At 44.6% G+C, this 19869-nt stretch overlaps 2 protein-coding genes across 2 annotated transcripts in view; one reads left to right on the top strand and one right to left on the bottom strand.

Moving 5' to 3' along the window:
- The window catches only part of LOC144610033 (glutamate dehydrogenase, mitochondrial), a 62301-nt gene extending 56056 nt beyond the window's left edge, over positions 1 to 6245 (bottom strand). Inside the window, exon 1 of the mRNA XM_078428503.1 lies at positions 5635 to 6245. Within this exon, the coding sequence (XP_078284629.1) occupies positions 5635 to 6076 (442 nt within the window). The 5' untranslated portion in view covers positions 6077 to 6245. The remainder of the gene's footprint in view (positions 1 to 5634) is intronic.
- Positions 6246 to 6543: 298 nt separating this feature from the next.
- The window catches only part of shld2 (shieldin complex subunit 2), a 52231-nt gene continuing 38905 nt past the window's right edge, over positions 6544 to 19869 (top strand). Inside the window, exon 1 of the mRNA XM_078428502.1 lies at positions 6544 to 6652. The gene's annotated coding sequence lies outside the window, so the exon portion shown is untranslated. The remainder of the gene's footprint in view (positions 6653 to 19869) is intronic.

Here is a 19869-nt window from a genome sequence, read left to right as displayed (position 1 = left end):
CAATGATAGATAAAGGTTTTTTACAATGGAAAAACTGTGGAATTAATAAGATGGGAGATCTCTATAGGGAAAATTTTTTCCTTTCATTTCAAGAATTACAACAAATTTATGGATTACATTCAAAAGATTACTTTAGATATTTACAAATTAGAGATTATGTAAAAGCAAATACACATGAAATTAGAAATAGAAAGACAGAGATTTTAGATGAATGTTTGAATAAACACCCAAATACAGAAAAATTGATATCATATATTTATAATATTCTACTGGAAAACGACGCTCCAAGTACAGAAATATATAGACAATCATGGGAAAATGAATTAGGTCAAATTATTAGACCTGATATATGGGATGAAAGTTTACAACACATACATCACTGTTCGCTAAATGCTAGACACTCTCTTATACAATTTAAAATATTACATAGACTACATTATTCAAAAGCTAAATTACATAGTATTTTTCCAAATATATCTGCCATTTGTGACAAATGTCAGCAATTGGAAGCTAATTTAACGCACATATTCACAAACTGTGAAAAAATCACTAAATTCTGGACAGAAATATTTAAAATAATTTCGAATGTTGTTAATAGGAAGCTGATCCCTGACTCAAACTTAATAATACTGGGAATATTAGAAACAGATCAATTATTAACAACGAATCAAAGAATTTTTATTGATTATAGTTTAATAATTGGGAAAAAATTAATACTGAAATTCTGGAAAGGTCCTACATCCCCCACAATTAAAATGTGGATTACAGGAATGTCGGAGACACTTCATCTGGAAAGATTGAGACTTGTACTAGTGGACAGGTTGAATCTTTTCAGAGGAATATGGTCTCCATTTATTGTATATTTAAAGGGTCAAAATGGCTTGGTTCGAGGACATGACCGTGGCCTGAATAATGGAATGGAGGAAGAATTATGAACAATAAATCATGGATATATCTCCAATGATAGATAACTTTTTTAATACTCCATTCATTTCTCCAATTTGGATCTCTTATTTTTATTTTATTTTTCTCTATCTTTTCCTCTCTTAAAAAAAAAGTATAGAATTATGTAGGACATAATTGTTAATATTAATAATATCACGAATGTATGTAATAAGTAAATTTTATTAATATGTATTTATGTTTAATAAAAATATTTATCAAAAAAGAATATTTACTGACGCCAAAAGACATGGAGTTCAGTGAACAAATGTTTCTATCACTTGTATCTTTGAGTGCATTTTAATTACGTTTCACTGATTCACACTAGGTCCACGTTTTTATCTTAGAATGGCAAGAAGTCTTTTTAAAACCAAGATTCATTCAAAGACCTCAATTGAAGCATATTCTTTTGAATATATCTGAAGAAGGATTGACCAGAAACATCACCTATTCCTTTTCTCCAGACTTGCTGAGTTACTTCAGCTTTTTGTGTCTTTGTCCATATTACTTTGATGAATTATAAAAAAACACGTGCTGCTTATTTCCATTATTACTATACATAGATATTTTTGCCAAGGATGAGGAAAAGGATAATATTTCAGAGGACAAACAAAATGCATCTTGCCTATTTATTCCCAAGCAAGCAAGGTCCCTGTACGCCAAGCCACAACAAAAATGTTTCCAGTGTTCTAATTAAATGGTTTATGGGTAGACTCTTCACAGCTGGATTACCTCCCAGTATGTCATGCGATATTCAAAATTCCACCAGTTAAACGTTTCAATACTTTGTACAGGTCATTGAGGCCACATTTGGAGCATTGTGTTCAGTTTTGGTCACCTGGACCACACCTTTCGGAAAGACGCTGTTAGGCTGGAAAGAGTGCAGAGACGATTTACAAGGATATTGACGGGACTCAAGGGCCTGAGCTATAGGGAGAGATTAGGCAGGCTAGATGTTTAATTCCTTGCTGCAGGAGGATGAGGGGTGCCCTTACAAAGATGTACAAGATCAGAGGGGAATAGATCGGTAGATACACAGAGTATTTTACCCAGAGTAAGGGAATCAAGAACCAGAGGACACAGATTTATGGTGAGAGGGCAAGATTTAACAGGAATTTGAAAGGCAGCTATTTCACACCGGGTGTTGGGTAGATGGAACGAACTGCCAGAGGAGGTAGTTGAGGCAGATAATATAACATTTAAAAGATATTTGGACAACTACATGGATAGGAAAAGTTTAGAGGGATATGGGCCAAACACTGGCAGGTGGGAGTAGTGTAGATGGGGCATCTTGGTTGACATGGGCAGGTTTGCCAAAAGGCAAACTTAAGAGGGCAAGTTAATCAGAGTTTACTGGATTTTATCTTGTACTAAACATGATTCCCATTATCATGGGACTGTACACAGTGCATGGCTCAATTGTAATCATATATAGTCTTTCCACTGACTGGTTAGCACGCAATCAAAGCTTTTTACTGGGCCTTGGTACACCAAACCATAAACTAAAGTTGGGCCATTGGGCCTGTTTCCATGCTGTATGACTCTAGGTCTCCCATTGCTCTTGTTATTTAATTGGGGGGGGGAAAAAACAGCATTGGAACAGATGCATTCCAAACAGAACAGACTGGCTGCCAACATACAGGAGGATGTGGCCTTTTAAGGATCAAATAGGAGATTTTTGTAACGATCCAGATTTATGCTGAAGGTACTAAATATGAACACAGAGCATTAAGGAAAAGGAAATTGCCAAAATTGGGCAAAGCAAAGTTGATTATAAGATGGTGCGAGGAGGGCTGGTTGTACTTAAAATACATGTCAGGGTTTTATTTAGAAAAACAAGAAACTTTTACATAGGACATTTATAAATATACACTGATTCAACAGCAACATGGGTTTGCATCTCTGGGGATCTGCTGATGGATAGATGCAGATGATGTAGAAAGGAAAGATTTACTAACATTGTCCCAGGGATGAGGGACTAGTTACATGGGGCAAGTCGAGAAGCTGGGGAAGTTCTCATTGGAGAAGTTGAGGAGCAAGGTGATGGAAGTATTCAGAAACCAGCAAGCATATAGAAAAGCAAAAAGGAAAATAGTTTCCATTGACAGAAAGAGAAAGGGCAAAAGAACCCAAGTGCACACTGGAAAAATCTTCATGCAGTAATTAGTTAAGATCAGGAATTCACTGCCAAAAAGGGGAATGGAAGCAGATTTGATTATTATTGTGTTAAGAGAATTGGGCAAGTACCGCAAAGGAAACAAAGGAACCTCCCAACCCTATTTCATTTCTCTCCTGATAAAACCTCTTTCATTCGCTTTGATTGCACATTCAAAAACTCAATGCTGCAGGCACCAACCTGCTTAATCACGTCCTCACATTTTAATGCTCCCATTCAAATCATTTTTCCCCCCACCCTTGGTATTCCTCCAGTACAGGCTTCATCTTTTTCCCCATCTTTATTGAAGGATTCTTCTTGAAATGTCTCCTCCACCTCAAAAGCAAATATCAGGGCTTTATGGATCTGTTTCTGAGATGGAATACACTTGAGTCACCCACACATTTTTGTTTCTTTGCCCTAGTCTACTGGATCAAACTCTTCCCAATATTCCCTCCCAGCTTAGTCCCAAGTCCACTCTTTATTCTAAATTATTTCCTTAGTTCACTTGTTTCAATCTCATTTTTCCCACAAGACTTAATTGCTGTAATCACTCAAACGTTTGACACCAAACTTCCCTTCCTTGCACCCATATTAATGGATAGTTAATAATTCCCAATTCAAGTTACTGTATCCCTCTCCAAACCAGCATTTAGTTTAGATATAGCATGGAAACAGCCCACTGCGATCACCCCGTGCACTAGCACTAACGTATATGCTGGACACAATTAACCTACAAACCTGCACGTCTTTGGAGTGTGGGAGGAATCCAGAGTATGATTCATCACCATCTCAGGGTAAGAACCCTACTTTGACCTGTCCTCGCACCACCTACACTCTGCCATCCCTTGTCCAACATCTCTTTCTGTATCAGTGTCACAGGAGATACCAGGCTCCAATACCACCTTTTCAAAAAGGCAGCCAGCATCATCAGAGACCCACATTCTCATTTCATTCCTGCCAGTAAGATTTTCATTGTTCTGATTCGGGATATATGACAATAAAACACTCTGAACTCCCTTTCCTGAAACAAAGTTGTCCATCCTTGTCATGGCACTGCTACGAAAAGTCTCAAACAGTATGATTGTAACCTTGGATTGCTATCCCCCTTATTATTTAAAAGCTGACAGGATTTCGATTATCCATTATCACTCCACCATGTCCTGGGTGGATCATCTAGTCCCACACCATCCCAGCAGATCATGGTTCCTATTCATGTACCTCTGGCTATCTCTGCTGTCTCAACATCCTGCCTGAGGTCAATCGGGCTGGCCCCGAATGGTCCTGGTCTTTTCCCACCTCCAGTTCTTCACCCTCCACCACCTACTATCAGTCTGAAGAAGAGTTCTGACTCAATATATCACCCATTCCTCTTCTCCAGAGATGCTGCCTGACCTGCTGAGTTGCTCCAGCACGTTGTGTTTACCTTTAGTATAAACCAGCATCTGTAGTTCTTTGTTTATACATTGCTAGTGATAAGTTTGACTGTTCCTGTACACGCCTGACTCACTTCCCTTGTTCCACCCAACCTGCCAAAACTTTGATTTAATTCAGGACCCATTCAGTCAAATTACTTCTCTCCCCTCCGCGAAATGTGTCCAAGTTCAGCAATTTCAGTCTATCTTTTCAAATCCCCATATGGCCTCGTCTTTCGTTTATCCCTCATTTATGCCTTACAACTTACAAAATATCTTTACTTGTTGGGGCAGCACAAGGGCGCCTCGCAGGACCCGAGACCCGGGTTCGATCCTGACCTCGGGAGCTGCCTGTGTGGAGTTTGCACGTTCTTCCTGTGACTGCGTGGGTCTCCCTCCGTATGCTTCGGTTTCAAACATATGTGGTTTGTTTGTAGGTTAATTGACCTCTGCAAATCGCCCCATGTGTAGGGGCGTGGAGCGGATGTGAAAGTGGAATAACAGAACTAGTACGAATGGGTGATCGATAGCTGGCGTGCACTCAGTGAACCGAACAGCCTGTTTCCATGCTGCATCTCTAAACTAAAAACCTCTAAAATAAACATTCAACACTGGCCTCTTACACACATTCAAACGGATTTTTTTTAAACTTCCCCTAACGATTGTGTCTTCAGTTTCCAAGATCCTATGGTTAAGAAACCCCTCTGCATATTCCTTAAAACCACACTGTAACTGAGCCTCTGATCACCTGCCTTAGTAAGATCATCTTGTCATCAAAATTAAACCACATACGATCACTGTTCAAAGGCCCGTTGTCATATCTGGCCCATAACTGTAAAGCAGTCTTTCCAACAACAACATAATTGGTGGGAAGGGGCCAGGATCACATTCCTTCAATACTGCGTTTTAAGGATAAACTGGAAAGTTATTATTATGCCGCCCTATTGGAGGCCGGGAGGGCTGCTATTTACATGACTCACGTTAACGGGAATCTGTTGGGCATACTTGCACTCGTATCCGTGTCAATGGAAACGGCAAAGGAAAAGTGCCCCTCCCTGCAGCTGCCTTGCTGAGGGGGCAAGAGTCCTTGCAACTCGCCGTGCATTCATTCCTCTGCCTCACCTCCTTTGCAGGGCATCCGATGCTGGCTGTGCTGGGCTCGGTAGCCCTCGATCACCTCCCACTCCCCGTTGTCCTTCTTGATGGGGAAGGAGATGGACAGGACGTGGTTGCAGGGTTTGATGATCTTCAGGATGCCCCGCACCCGCTTGTGCTTCTGCTCGTCCGACTCTCGGCTCCGCATGTCCTCCACCAACTTGTCCTCCACGATCTTCGCCCCCCGGTCGAAGAAGCCTTCCACCATGGTGAAGAAGTTGGGGTCGTCCTTCTGGTCGTCCTGCTGGTTGCAAGTGGCCGCCGACGGTGGCTCGCTGGAGTAACGCCGGCATTGGTGCAGGGTAGCCGGCCCGGCTGTACAGCCCAGGCGCTGTACACCGCCCTCAGCAGCGGGCGTCAGGGAAGCAGCGGCCCCTCGAGCCAGCAGCTCGCCTAGGTACCGGTACATGGCGACAGAGCCTGGACAAGGCGGGCAGGAGTCACCGTGCTCGGAAAGGGGGGCTGGCAGTGCTGCCGGGAGCACAGAGAAGCTCAGTCAGTCCCTCCTCCCCTGCCCGGCCCCGCAGACCGCCCACCCCGCCGTTTCACTGGAGCCGCCTCAACGACAAACAGCCCACAGCCCGCATGCGCCCCGGGCCAGGATGGGAGCCAGGGAGGGCGGGGCCTCATCTTCCCACGTGGGAAGGCCGCGACGCGTTCGGTCATTGCGCCCGTGGCAGGAGAGGCGAGGCTGCGAAGTGGGCGTGGCCGGCGGATCCATCAACTCACACGGCAGCCCGGCATCGCGCATGCGCCCGTGGCGAGGGAGGGCGGCGCAATGAGGAAGGCGGGGCTTCAACTTCCCACGTGAGAGGCGAGAAAGCGGTCGTGGCCCTCTGGTCTGTCAATCAACTCAGCCCGTACTGGAGGTCCGGAGCCACTTCGGGCATCTCCGGCAATTTCCGTCGTTCAGAGACGTTAGGTTCGCGCTTCCCGCGCCGCTCGGGGATGTCCGTTCATTTTCGTCAGCTTGCTGTTGTTGCAGGTAGGGAGGCCGCGGAGTCCCGCCATTGTTTGCTCGCTGTATATTTCTGGCGAATATTTAGTCAGCAATTCCAAAAATAATGTTTGGCATGTGTGAATTTGTCAATGACCCGGATGTGATATATTGCATACCCGCCCTTGACTAAAATATGAATTAATGTCCAGAGTGAGTCAGAGTACTTGAGTAACCCAACTGGTCATCTCTGGAGATGACCTAACCAAGCATCTCTGGAGAACATGGACAGGTTCTCCTTCTCCTTTGTGGAATTCTCTGCCACAGAACGTAGTTGAGGCCAGTTCATTGGCTATATTTAAGAGGGAGTTAGATGTGGCCCTTGTGGCTAAAGGGATCAGAGGGTATGGAGAGAAGGCAGGTACAGGATACTGAATTGGATGATCAGTCATGATCATATTGAATGGCGGTGCAGGCTCGAAGGGCCGAATGGCCTACTCCTGCACCAACTCTCTATGTTTCTTCTTAAGAACTTCAAACTGTTATTTGATTCTACTTAATGTCCACGGTGCCACACTGTGTGGTCAATCAAGAGACTGAAATACATTCTGCTGTCAATTCTCCATCTATATCAGTTCTTCAAACTAAAATGGTTAATTCTTACATTTTAGTAACTGTCTAATTCTGACCCTCTGCCAGATTTGGATATTTCTGAATGGATGGAGAAGTCTCTCACTCTGATTCCATAAAATAACCAGCGTTTCCATTTATTTCAGTATCAGGTTACAACTGGCATTTATATATGGGTCTTAATATAGAAAAAGGAGACAGGAGTTTATAAATTTCCATTTATCCTGAAAAGTTACTTTCTATTGAAGTGTCTCAACCCGAAACGTCATCCATTCCTTCTCTCCAGAGGTGCTGCTTGTCCCGCTAGGTTATTCCAGTATTTCGTGTCTATCAGCAAGTGAAACTAACTATTTGAGGTTTCAAATGGTACGTGACATCGATTAACCCAGCCTCGTCCCTGTTAAGGGAACATTTTTCTCTGAAGCAGAGGAGTGTCATGCTCCCACAATTGCGCCAAAAGACAATTTTCATGGCTTGCCTCTGGGAACAGAGCCGGTTGGTGCAGGCCCCATTGGGATATTAGTACTGGGTGCTAGTCCCAGTACTTGTTAAAGGTTGCCACCCACACTTCTGTATTTTCAGCACCTGTACGTTTCTCCGTCTATTTGGCTATTGAATTATGTCAGTGCTCCCAGATTTGGGGCCATTTAATAACTTCATGCCAACTGCATACATCAAAAATGAATCACTGATCATTACAAATACTTCTGCTGAACACTGCCAAATATTATTACCTTGCAGTCAATGCCGAGTAGACTAATGGATTTACTTCCATTATTTTCTCTGTTCAACCTTTTCTTGCAAATACAATTACAGGAGATTTTAATAGAAATGTGACTGCAGACTTTTGCATGCCCGATTCTAAATAGAATATATGCCAGACTCCAATAGGAGAAGTTTCTAAAAACCTGTTGATAGTTTATTAAACTTGTATGTTTGTGATCATATTGATGGGTTCATAACAAATTCTTTTTGCTATTTTCAGATTTAGTAGAGAGTGTTGAAGAGAATTTTGGAGAATGTTATAGGGCGGAGGGATCAAGGAGTGAAGGTACAGAGTTCCTGGAGAATGGTGTCACAGGTAGATAGGGTGGTCAATAAGGCTTTTGATACATTGGCCTTCATCAGTCAGGGTATTAAGTATAGAAGTTGGGAGGTTATATTACAGAGGTACAAGACATTGGTGAGGTCACACTTCGAATATTGTATTCAATTTTTGTCAGCCTGCTATAGGAAAAATGTTGTTAAGTTGGAAAGAGTGAAGAGAAGATTTATGAGGATGGTGCCAGGATTTGAGGACCTGAGCTATCAGGAAAGATTGGGGAGGCTAGAACTTTCTTCTCGTTCTGGAGTGCACGAGGCTGTGGGGCGATCTTAAAGAGGGGTATAAGATCATGAGGGGAATAGGTAGGGTGGATGCACAGATTCCTTTACCGAGAGTAGGGATATCAAGAACCAGTGGACATAGTTTTAAGGTGAGATGGGATAGATTTAATAGGAACGTGAGGGGCAATTATTTCACACAGAGGGTGGCTGGCATATGGAACGAACTTCCAGAGAAGGTAGTTGAGACAGGTTCTATAACAATATTTAAAGGGCATTTGAACAGGTACATGAATAGGAAAGCTTTACAGGAATATGGGCCAAACGCAGGCAGGTGGAACTCGCGTATATGGAATATCTTGGTTGACATGGTTTGTCGGCAATGGCAAGTTCGGCTGAAGGGCCTGTCTCCGTTCAGTTTCAGGCTGTTTTTGCTGCTTTGATTGCATTAGGAAATGCGGTACTGATTAAGTCTGTGCAACATCAGCCTTCAATCCTTTTTCATGCTTTTGTGCATGCCTTGACTGCTTGTGTTTATTCATTGCTTGAAGTAGCATAACCAAGGTCAGGATGATAAAATTAAAAGCCAACTTGCATGTTGGCCGCTGTCCAGTAGCGAAGTATAAGACCAGAGGTGGTGCACATTAAAGGGGCAAAGAGCTAACCCTGTGCTAAGAAGTGTGAGCATTGGATTGGCAGAAAATGGGGCTGATCCACGTCCAGCTTCTCGATTGGCCTTCTAACTTAATGCCTGAATGAGATCTTTAAATCTGAGGTGGCATTAGTTTGAGAAACCATCTGTCCAAAAGTCCCAATGTGGAACTGACACATTTAATTTTCACTGATATGACTGATGAGATTGCATGAGAAATCTATTGTAAATACGTCAATAAATAATGAATGAAAATATTGAACATATAGTATTAATTCTTTCCTTACACTGGTCTGAACAGCTGATTTTTCCATTTTATCTGATTTTATTGTTCAATAGGTGTACTTGCTCAGCAGATAGTACTTGATGAGTCATCATTATTCCATGTGGACAGAAAAGAATAGAAAGATGTGCACTTTTTCAATTGTTTCCACTTTGCCTCATCACGTTTCTGTCGGTACTTTATAACTTTGAGAATACTGTGCTGTCTGGAGTTTGTACATTCTCCCTGTGACTGTGTGGGTTTTCTCCGGGTACTCCGGTTTTGTCCCACACTCCAAAGACGTCTCTATTTCCCTAGACTTGGGAAGTTTGGCATGCAGCTTTGTAGGTTAATTGGCTTCTGTAAATTGACTCTATTGTGTCGGATAGAACTAATGTAAAGGTGTATACTGGTCAACATGCATTCGGTGGGCCGAAAAACCTGTTTTCACGCTGTATCTGTAAACAAATATTAAATACTCTTCCATTTGAGTTGGGATTGGGCTAAGGGTTCCCTTGGGTCTACCTTTCCTCAGAAGACTTTGAGCATGGTTTTCAGTCTTCCAGCAGTTTGTGTTTTACCTAAGATTCCAGCATCTGCAGTCTCCTGTGGCTCCCAGTTTTTTGTTCAGTGCAGCATCAGAGTGGCCACACAGGCTCTCTAATCCTGAAGAGATGACTTCATTTTTTTTATTACAGTAAGGAACAGGTGACATCTTGGCAATGGGATTTTTCCCAATGCTGGCGACAATGAATGCAGGCAGCTATTGACTGCACTCCAATCCATAAACACGTCCATTAATAAACTTGGCTTTCATCAATTGAAATCATTTCTCGCCCCTCAATGCACAGTGGCTGACATTCATGAACATTTTTTTATTGGCGATCAATGCAATAATTCCTGGTAGCATTGATGACTCCTGTGTTCTGAGGGAGCACACACTGCTGGACATTTACATCAGGCAGCCCTGCCAGAGGGAGATGGGTCCTGAGGCCAGAAGTTACTTCACATAGGAAAAATGACACAAAATGCTGGAGTAACTCAGCAGATTAGGCAGCATCTCTGGAGAACATGGATAGATGACGTTTCAGGTCGGGACCCTTCTTCAGATAAATTATATCAGATAGTGATAGATGGATACAGGTGGAGGGCTGAGCAAATGCTAGACATGAAAAAGGGACAGATGTAAGTAAGCTAAAGGGAGAAGTGGAGTGAAGTGTCATGCCAGAGAGAGGGATATAAATGGAAGGGGATGGGGCGGTGCAGAGGAAAGGAGAGCATGATGATGGGACAAATGGGTATGCAGCATAGTGGGAAACAAGACAGGGGGTGGGGTGTTGTTTAAAATTAGAGAATTCAATGTTCATACTGAAGATAGACACAAAATGCTGGTAACTCAGTGGGACAGGCAGCATCTCTGGATTGAAGGAATGGGTGATGTTTCGGGTCGAGGCCCTTCTTTATGCTATTGGATTGCAAGCTATCCAAGCAGAATATGAGATGCTGTTCTTCCAGTTTGCGCGTGGCCTTACTCTGGCAGGGGAGGAAGCCCAGGCCAGAGGTCAGATTGGAGATGGCACGGAGAGTTAACATATCGGGTCAATGGTCTTTAGTCAGAATGATTTTTAGCATCTGCATTTTTTGACAAAACTACCATGACCTCTGCACAAAATATACTTAAAGCAGCTTCGTAAGGCAAGTTTAAAGTTCATAAGTCGGAGGAGCAAAAGTAGGCCATTCGGCCCATCGAGTCTACTCTGCCATCAAAGTTTAAACATTGATTCAGACTTTGAACCTTAGTACAGTTGCTCAACATCAATTGTGGGTCATTGGCATTGTCATCAAAGTATGTGACAGGCGAGCATATCAGAATCAGAATAACCTTTATTGTCATCCAAAAAAACAAGTCCACAGTCCAACAATAAGAGCAATAAAAATAAGCAATAACACACAATCACAAACCAACACAAAACAAAAAAAAAAGAAACATCCATCACAGTGAGTCCCCTCCAGTCACCTCCTCACTGTGATGGAAGGCCAGAATGTCTTTTCTCTTCCCCTGCCGTCTTCTCCCGCGGTCAGGCTGTTGAAGTTGCCACGTCGAGGGGGGTCGGGGCTCCCGACATTGAAGCCCCCGCCGGGCAGAAAAAAAATCCCGCAGCCTGTTCCAGGCCGCGCCGGACGGTGAAAGGTCCGCGGCGGGCCGACCCAAGCCCCGCGATTCGGGCGGTCAAGACGCTGCTGTTGCTGGTGCTCCCGATGTCGGCCCCATCTGTTATACTTCGTGGTCCGGTACCTGTTGTACCTTTAGTGACTCTGGACGGACCACAAGTACACGTGTATAAAAGGTTACATTGCTGGAGCTCAACTCCAGGCTGTTTATTCCAAGGCCGCCTGGATCCAGAGTGACCGCCGAATCACACCAATCACTTATATACACAGGCATATAAAGTAGTCCTTGGATACACAAAGTAGTCCCAGCAATATCACAACATCCCCCTTGTCTTATATATTACAACATCCCCCTTGTCTTATATAAAATGGTTTTCTTTACCATTCGAGTGCTAAAATATATTTAACAAACAAAACCAAACACCATTGCTTTTTGCAAACAATACCAATAACACAACTAAACACAATTGCTTTTTTCGCCATCATGGTGGTCACTCCTCTGCGGAATTTCACTCATCGCCGGGTGGTCACACATCTCCGTGTGGTCACTCACTCCGTGTGGTCACTCACTCCGTGTGGTCACTCCACAGATATATACATATATACAAAAGCATCAAATATAATACATTAAGCTTTCAGTACACAGATCACTACACAGGTCATTAAACACAAAATATTCATTTTGTTCCATATCTTCCCCTCAAGAAGACGTGCTGTGTAGATCACACGTAGTGTAGGCTCTAGATGCTCCACCACCAATGATTTGCCTGCCACTGCTGGCCTCCCACTGCTGGGCTGGCACTGCTGGGCTCCCACTGCTGGGTTGGCACTGCTGGGCTCCCACTGCTGGGTTGGCACTGCTGGGCTCCCACTGCTGGGCTGGCACTGCTGGGCTCCCACTGCTGGGCTGTCACTGCTGGGCTCCCACTGCTGGGCTGGCACTGCTGGGCTCCCACTGCTGGGCTGGCACTGCTGGGCTCCCACTGCTGGGCTGGCACTGCTGGGCACCCACTGCTGGGTTGCCACTGCTGGGCTCCCACTGCTGGGCTGGCACTGCTGGGCTCCCACTGCTGGGCTGGCACTGCTGGCCTCCCACTGCTGTAATCGCGGTGCGATCGCGCCTCCGCAGCAGTGCGCGCTGGCCCCGCCCACAGGTACTCCCCGGCCCCGCCCACAGGTGCTCCCCGGCCCCACCCACAGGTGCTCCCGGCAGCTGCCGCGCAATTCGAAGCGCTGCCGCTGCCTCGGGCCCAGGACCGTCCCGACTCTACGGTCGCGCGCCTGGGTAAGTAAGTAGTGCCTCGGCCTTACCGGCCGCCGCACCTCAGCGGGTGGTCGGTCCCTCAGGTCGCCGACCCCCTCCGGTCGCCGCACACCTCCGTGGGTGTCGGTCTCCTCCAGGGCTCTCCCGGTCGCCGCACACCTCCGTGGGTGTCGGTCTCCTCCGGGTCTCTCCCGGTCGCCGCACACCTCCGTGGGTGTCGGTCTCCTCCAGGGCTCTCCCGGTCGCCGCACACCTCCGTGGGTGTCGGTCTCCTCCAGGGCTCTCCCGGTCGCCGCACACCTTCGTGGGTGTCGAGTCTCCCGGTCGCCGCACACCTCCGTGGGTGTCGGTCTTCCCCGGTCACCGCACACCTCCATGGGTGTCGGGTCTCCCGGTCTTTCCGGTCACCGCACACCTCCGTGGGTGTCGGGTCTCCCGGTCTTTCCGGTCACCGCACACCTCCGTGGGTGTCGAGTCTCCCGGTCGCCGCACACCTCCGTGGGTGTCGGTCTTCCCCGGTCACCGCACACCTCCGTATAAATTAGGGCGGCATGGTGGCACAGCGGTAGAGTTGCTGCCTTACACCACTTGCAACGCCGGAGACCCGGGTTTGATCTCAACTACAGGTGCTGTCCTTACGGAGTTTGTACGTTTTACCTGTGACCGCGTGTGTTTTCTCCGAGATCTTCAGTTTCCTCCCACACCAAAGATGTACAGGTTTGTAGGTTAATTGGCTTGGTATAAGTGTAAATTGTCCCCAGTGTGTGTAGGCCAGTGTTAATGTGCGGGGATCTCTGATCGGTGCAGACTCTGGGCTGAAGGGCCTGTTTCCGCGCTGTACCTCTAAACTGAAATATAGAATTAAGACCTGTGGGATTGAGATTCCTAACTTAAAGTTTTTAAAAGGTTTTTGTTATTGATTTTCCAGCTCTCACTATCACTGCAAGACCAACATCCATTTCCCGTACATAATTGCCCTTGGGCTGTTGAAGAAGCTTCCACAGAGCTGTAGGGGGAGGGTATGACTCAAAGAGACCACCCCTCATCCTTCTAAACTTCTAAGCCTTCAAACGCTCCTCATACATTTACCCAATCATTCCTGATGACTGACCTGCTGAGTTTTTTCCATAATTTTCCATTTTCTGTTTTTATTTCAGGCTTAGTTCTTGCCTTACTTGTATCATTCTTGTCCACTAACTGGTCCATAACCTTACCATTAATAACACATTGCATCCACAAGAAGCCTAATGTTGCTATTGAGGGCGTGCAGCGTAGGTTTACTTGGTTAATTCCCGGAATGGCGGGACTATCATATGTTGAAAGACTGGAGCGACTAGGCTTGTATACACTGGAATTTAGAAGGATGAGAGGAGATCTTATCGAAACAATCACTAGTATTGACACATGCAACGATGGTCTGTTAAACAACGGAACATATAGCCTTTAGTATTTTGAACTTGCATTAACAAAAATATACATTACTATTGAAAAGACCATTATTTTTTTTAATCCTGTGGGGAAAAAAAATATTTTTAATTACATCTGAATCTCTCTAGCCCCTAATCTCCTATTCCCCATTGGCACGATTGTCTGTAAAAGGTGATTTTCTGTAGCATGAGTTTTCTTAGGAACGCAACTATCATGTTCCAGCAGAAGTACCTGCACTCTCATTTAAATTCATTATTCTCATTAAATTATTGGGTCCTGGCAGTTTCTAGAATCTGTCAAATTGGACTTGGTCTGTAATGAGGACGAGAACTCTAAGCTAGGTTAGGAGGACACGATACAACCTGGTTGCTGATTACTTTCAAGATTAGTGCTGTGGGTGTTGTTCCACTTGGTCCTATCACTGCCTGGGGGTGTGTCATGAACAGCCTGTAACAGGCAGGGGTCTGACCCTTTGAAACCTGACCCCAATGAATGACTTGTAGGTTGCAATAACTTATAAATAAATGGAATGCTGTAGGGGGTGGAGGGATTGATGGTTAAAGAGTCGAAGGTTATGTCAAAACAAGCAGGGTTGATTTCAAGATTTAATTTGCACAGTGTACTCTCCAACTGTCATGTGGTCACATGAAAGAAATGCCTATATCGATAAAATTAATAAACTAACACAAGGACTGTCTATACAATAACTGCCTTTAAAATTTATATTCTGATTTTAGACAGAAAATTCAGTCAATTGCTGTCAAAAAATTTTTTTTGAACAGTGCAAATGGGCACGGGGGCGCAGTGGCAGAGTTGCTGCCTTACAGCGCTCACAGCGCCGGAGCCCCGGGTTCGATCCTGACTGTGGGCGCTGTCTGTACAGAGTTTGTACATTCTCCCCCCGACCACATGGGTTTTCTCTAGTGGAATCACGGGATATGGGGAAAAAAGGCAGGCACAGGTTACTGATTGTAGATGATCACCCATGATCACAATGAATGGCGGTGCTGGCTCGAAGGGCCAAATGGCCTACTCCTGTTCTATGTTTCTACTCCAAAGACGTGCAGGGTTGTAGGTTAATTGGCTTGATGTAAATGTAACTTGTCTATCGGGTAGTGTTAATGTGTGGGCATCACTAGTCGGTGCGGACTTGATGGGCCAAAGGGCCTGTTTCCGCACTGTATCACTAAACTAAACTAAATCAGCTGGTTATATATTGGAGATGCTGTCTTAGATGTTGTTTTAGTTTTTAGTTTAGTTTTTAGTTTTAGAGATACAGCGCGGAAGCAGGCCCTTTAGCCCATCGCGCCGACCAGCAATACCCGTGCCCGAGCATTATACCACACACTGGGGACAATTTACAATTTTACTGAAGCCTATCAACGTACAAACCTGTACATGTTTGGAGTGTGGTGAGGAAACTGGAGCACCCGGAGTACACCCACATGGTCGTAGGGAGAACGTACAAACTCCGTACAAACAACACCTGTAGTCAGGATTGAACCCGCGTCTCTGGCGCTGTCAGGCAGCAATTCTATCGTTGCGCCCCAGTGCCGCCCCATTTAATTGTGGCTCACTGTTATAGTCTTTGTTAAAGTCACATAAAAAGTGAAATCTTCATTAGTGTAGTTCACGGAACAGTGGTGTTAGGTTTCCCTGCGTAATGCTGTGCTGAAACTACTATCATTAGTTTAAATGCAAGTTCTATGGGCCGTGTCAGCTTATAGTGCTGCAAGTATACAGCCAGTTCTTAAAGAGGACCGGCACAGTGGTAGAATTTCTCCCTGGGTGCTCTGGTTTCCACCCAATTCCAAGGGTTTGTAGGTTAATTGGCCTCTGTAAATTGTCCCTAGTGTTGGATAGAACTAGTGTAAGGGGTGATTGTTGGTCATCACGGACTCAGTGGGCTGACGGGCCTAGTTCTATCTCTAACGTAAACTAAGTACATAGAACATCTGCAAGGCAGTATTTTTATTGACAATAGACAATGAACAATAGGTGCAGGAGGAGGCCATTCGGCCCTTCGAGCCAGCACCGCCATTCAATGTGATCATGGCTGATCATTCTCAATCAGTACCCCGTTCCTGCCTTCTCCCCATACCCCCTGACTCTGCTATCCTTTAGAGCTCTATCTAGCTCTCTCTTGAATGCATTCAGAGAATTGGCCTCCACTGCCTTCATTGAATGAATAGATTTAGTACACAGAGGGAAGGGTTCACCCAGGGAGTCAGAAGAACATTCTAGTGAAGAGCATGGTTTACAGGGGATGCATTCTTTATACACGGTCCACTGAGACCCTCCAGAGCTACAGCTGGATACCTGCGACTGGAACTCACCTGGAAGTCACTATGAGGCCTCCAGCTTATGCAAGCCAGTCACGGAGGCAAAGGCTGCTCTACCCATGTGACTGGGCTGAAGGAAAATAAAATGAAGGCTCATCTTCCCTGAGTATGGAATTTGGGTGAGCACCCAAACGTAGAAGAGAGCTGCACTGTCTAAGGAGCGGCAGCGGCCTGGCAAGATCCTGAAGCTAGGAAGCCAAAAGTGGCCACATAGGGAATGCACCTGGAGCACACGCACGCCAGCTTCTGTTTCAATGGGAGGAATTGGGTTTCAGAGAGAACAAACTATGCAGCTGGAGTGTTGACCATTGGAATGGTTTTAGGAGAAATAATATAAGTAAATCTTGTAGTTCTAGGGATAATATACACTGGAATTTAGAAGGATGAGAGGGGATCTTATCGAAACGTATAAGATTATTAAGGGGTTAGAGGCAGGAAACTTGTTCCCAATGTTGGGGGAGTCCAGAACAAGGGGCCACAGTTTAAGAATAAGGGGTAGGCCATTTAGAACTGAGATGAGGAAAAACCTTTTTCAGTCAGAGAGTTGTGAATCTGTGGAGTTCTCTGCCTCAGAAGGCAGTGGAGGCCAATTCTCTGAATGCATTCAAGAGAGAACTAGATAGAGCTCTTAAGGATAGCGGAGTCAGGGGGTATGGGGAGAAGGTAGGAACGGGGTACTGATTGAGAATGATCAGCCATGATCACATTGAATGGCGGTGCTGGCTCGAAGGGCCGAATGGCCTCCTCCTGCACCTATTGTCTATTGTCTATAATATAAAAAGGTCAACCTGTGAGGTTGAAAATTTCACCCAAGAGGAATAGTGCTAATTGCCTTAGAATTTATATTACGTGATGATTGTTTATGCTGGATGAAGCTTAAGAGAAGAATGAAAATCCCGCCAGAAACTAAGGGTGAATCCATTGGAGCCAGAAATGTGGAGAAATTTGTTGAAATCTGGTTCATACTTATTTTTTCCAGAGTTGAATGAATAGATTTCTAATTCTCTGAGTACAAAAAGCCTTTCAAGGTCTACTTAATTTGAACAGGGAATAACTAAGGAATGGATATGAAGTCAAATTAAGATATGAATATAACGTTGGAGATAAACAATGTGATGAGTGTCATAGAATGACGACTTTGGCTAAACATTGGTGCCTTGGATTTTGAAACTGGTAACAATTTAGGTAGGTTCACCAGGAAAGCCCAACACGCATGTTTGACGGGATAGTGGAGTTAGTGGAATGGAAGGAAGGAACCAAAACCCACAGGTGAATGACACAAAATTATGGCTGAACGAACAAACATAAATGGAGTTGATTGCAGTCCAGTGTAAAATAATGCATAGGATGAAATTGGTGTGTATCCTAATAAAATAAATATTGGAAAAACAGTGCAATCAGTTCCTTGGTCTTGCTGACTTTAGACTTTAAAGATACAGCGAGTCCACGCCGACCAGCGATCACCCCGTGCACTGGCACTATTCCACACACTAGGGACAATTTTCAATTTACAGAACCCAACTAACCTACAAACTTGTATGTCTTTGGAGTGTGGGAGGAAACCAGAGCACACAGAGAAAAACCTAAGCAGTCACAGGGAGAACGTTCAAACTCTGAATAGACAGGATTGAACCGCGGTCTCTTGCGCTGTAAGGCAGCAGCTCCACTGCTTTTGCCACTGTGCCGCCCCCATTGAGATCAAGATTGTTTTGCGGTACCATTCAATCAGATTTTCAATCTCCCTCCTACATTCTGAACTGTTACTTGTCCAAAAAACGGTGGTATCGTTGGTGAATTTAAAGATCATGTTGGAATTGTGTCCGGCTACAGAGTCACGGGTATGGAGAGAATAGACCACGGGACTGAGCAGACATTCCTGACCTCTTCCTGTGCTGATGGTTATCAAGGTAATGTACTCTTCAGTCCCAAAACAGTGAAACCATGGTTTGCAGTCAAGAACTAGTCAAAATAGTCTTCACCCCAAGAATTTGGAGAAGACTTGAAATTCTAAGTATAATTTTAAATTAAGGTGAATAACGTCATGAGGGATATAGATAGGGTGGATGCACAGAGTCCTTTACCCAGAGTAGGGAAATCAAGAACCGGGGACATAGGTTTAAAGTAAGAGAGGATAGATTTAAAAGGAACCTGCGGGCCAACTTTTTCAGATAGAGGGTAGTGGGTATATAGAGTTGCTGCTTTGCAGCGCTAGAGATTAGGGTTCAATTCTGACCACAGGTGCTGTCTGTATGGAGTTTGTACGTTCTCCCCGTGACCTGCGTAGGTTTTCTCCGGGTGCTCCGGTTTCCTCTCACACTCCAAAGACATGCAGGTTTGTCGGTTAATTAGCTTTGGTAAATTGTAAATTGGCCATAGCGTGTGTAGGTTAGTTGTTGGTGTGGGCCAAAGGGTCTTTTTCCGCATTGTATCGCTAAACTAAACTAATAATCAGTAGTGTGTAGGAAAGAACTGCAGATGCTGGTTTAAATCGAAGGTGGACACAAAATGCTGGAGCAACTCAGCAGACAGGCAGCATCTCTGGAGAGAAGGAATGGGTGATGTTTCGGGTCGAGACCCTTCTTCAGACTGACGTTTTGGGTCGAGACCCTTCTTCAGATAATAATCAGTGGTATCCCATCATATGAAAAAAACAACTCGAAGAACAGAGAATAAATGGTCACCAATTTGTAATAACTCCACACTAATTATCCTCCTGTTTCCCAATGATATGAAGTCAGTGAGGCACCTGTAAACTTGCAATGATATATCGCAGTTTCTAGCAAATGTTTAACTTGGTCAAGGTTAATTTCAATCCATAACCTTAGGATGCCACAACCTGTTTTACAGTCCATGATAGACTTTAGTGTTGCAATGTAGAAAATTGAAATTGAAAGTGCAAAGTCAGCAGTTTCATCCAGCTGGTTGCTCATTAAAATGCAATACATGCATTTTATTGAGCACTTGACTCCTGCAGTATCTGATGATGTACCTTCACCGAGTTAAACATCATCTAGGATTTATACAGGTTAAAAACAACTTACATTAATGCAGCACATTGCCCAGAAAGTTGAGAGAGGACGAACAGATTGCAAAAGGGTCAAGGGAGGTAAAAAAGATTTGTGTTTGAGGAGATTTTTGGAATTGAGAAGCTGGCAAAGGGAAAGAGTGACACAAATAAATGTGAGCAAACTT

Source organism: Rhinoraja longicauda, chromosome 35 (assembly GCF_053455715.1).
Source record: "Rhinoraja longicauda isolate Sanriku21f chromosome 35, sRhiLon1.1, whole genome shotgun sequence".
In the NCBI taxonomy this organism is placed as follows: Eukaryota; Metazoa; Chordata; class Chondrichthyes; order Rajiformes; family Arhynchobatidae; genus Rhinoraja; species Rhinoraja longicauda.
Note: the sequence above shows the minus strand (reverse complement) of the source record. Positions and strands in the feature narration are given on the sequence as shown.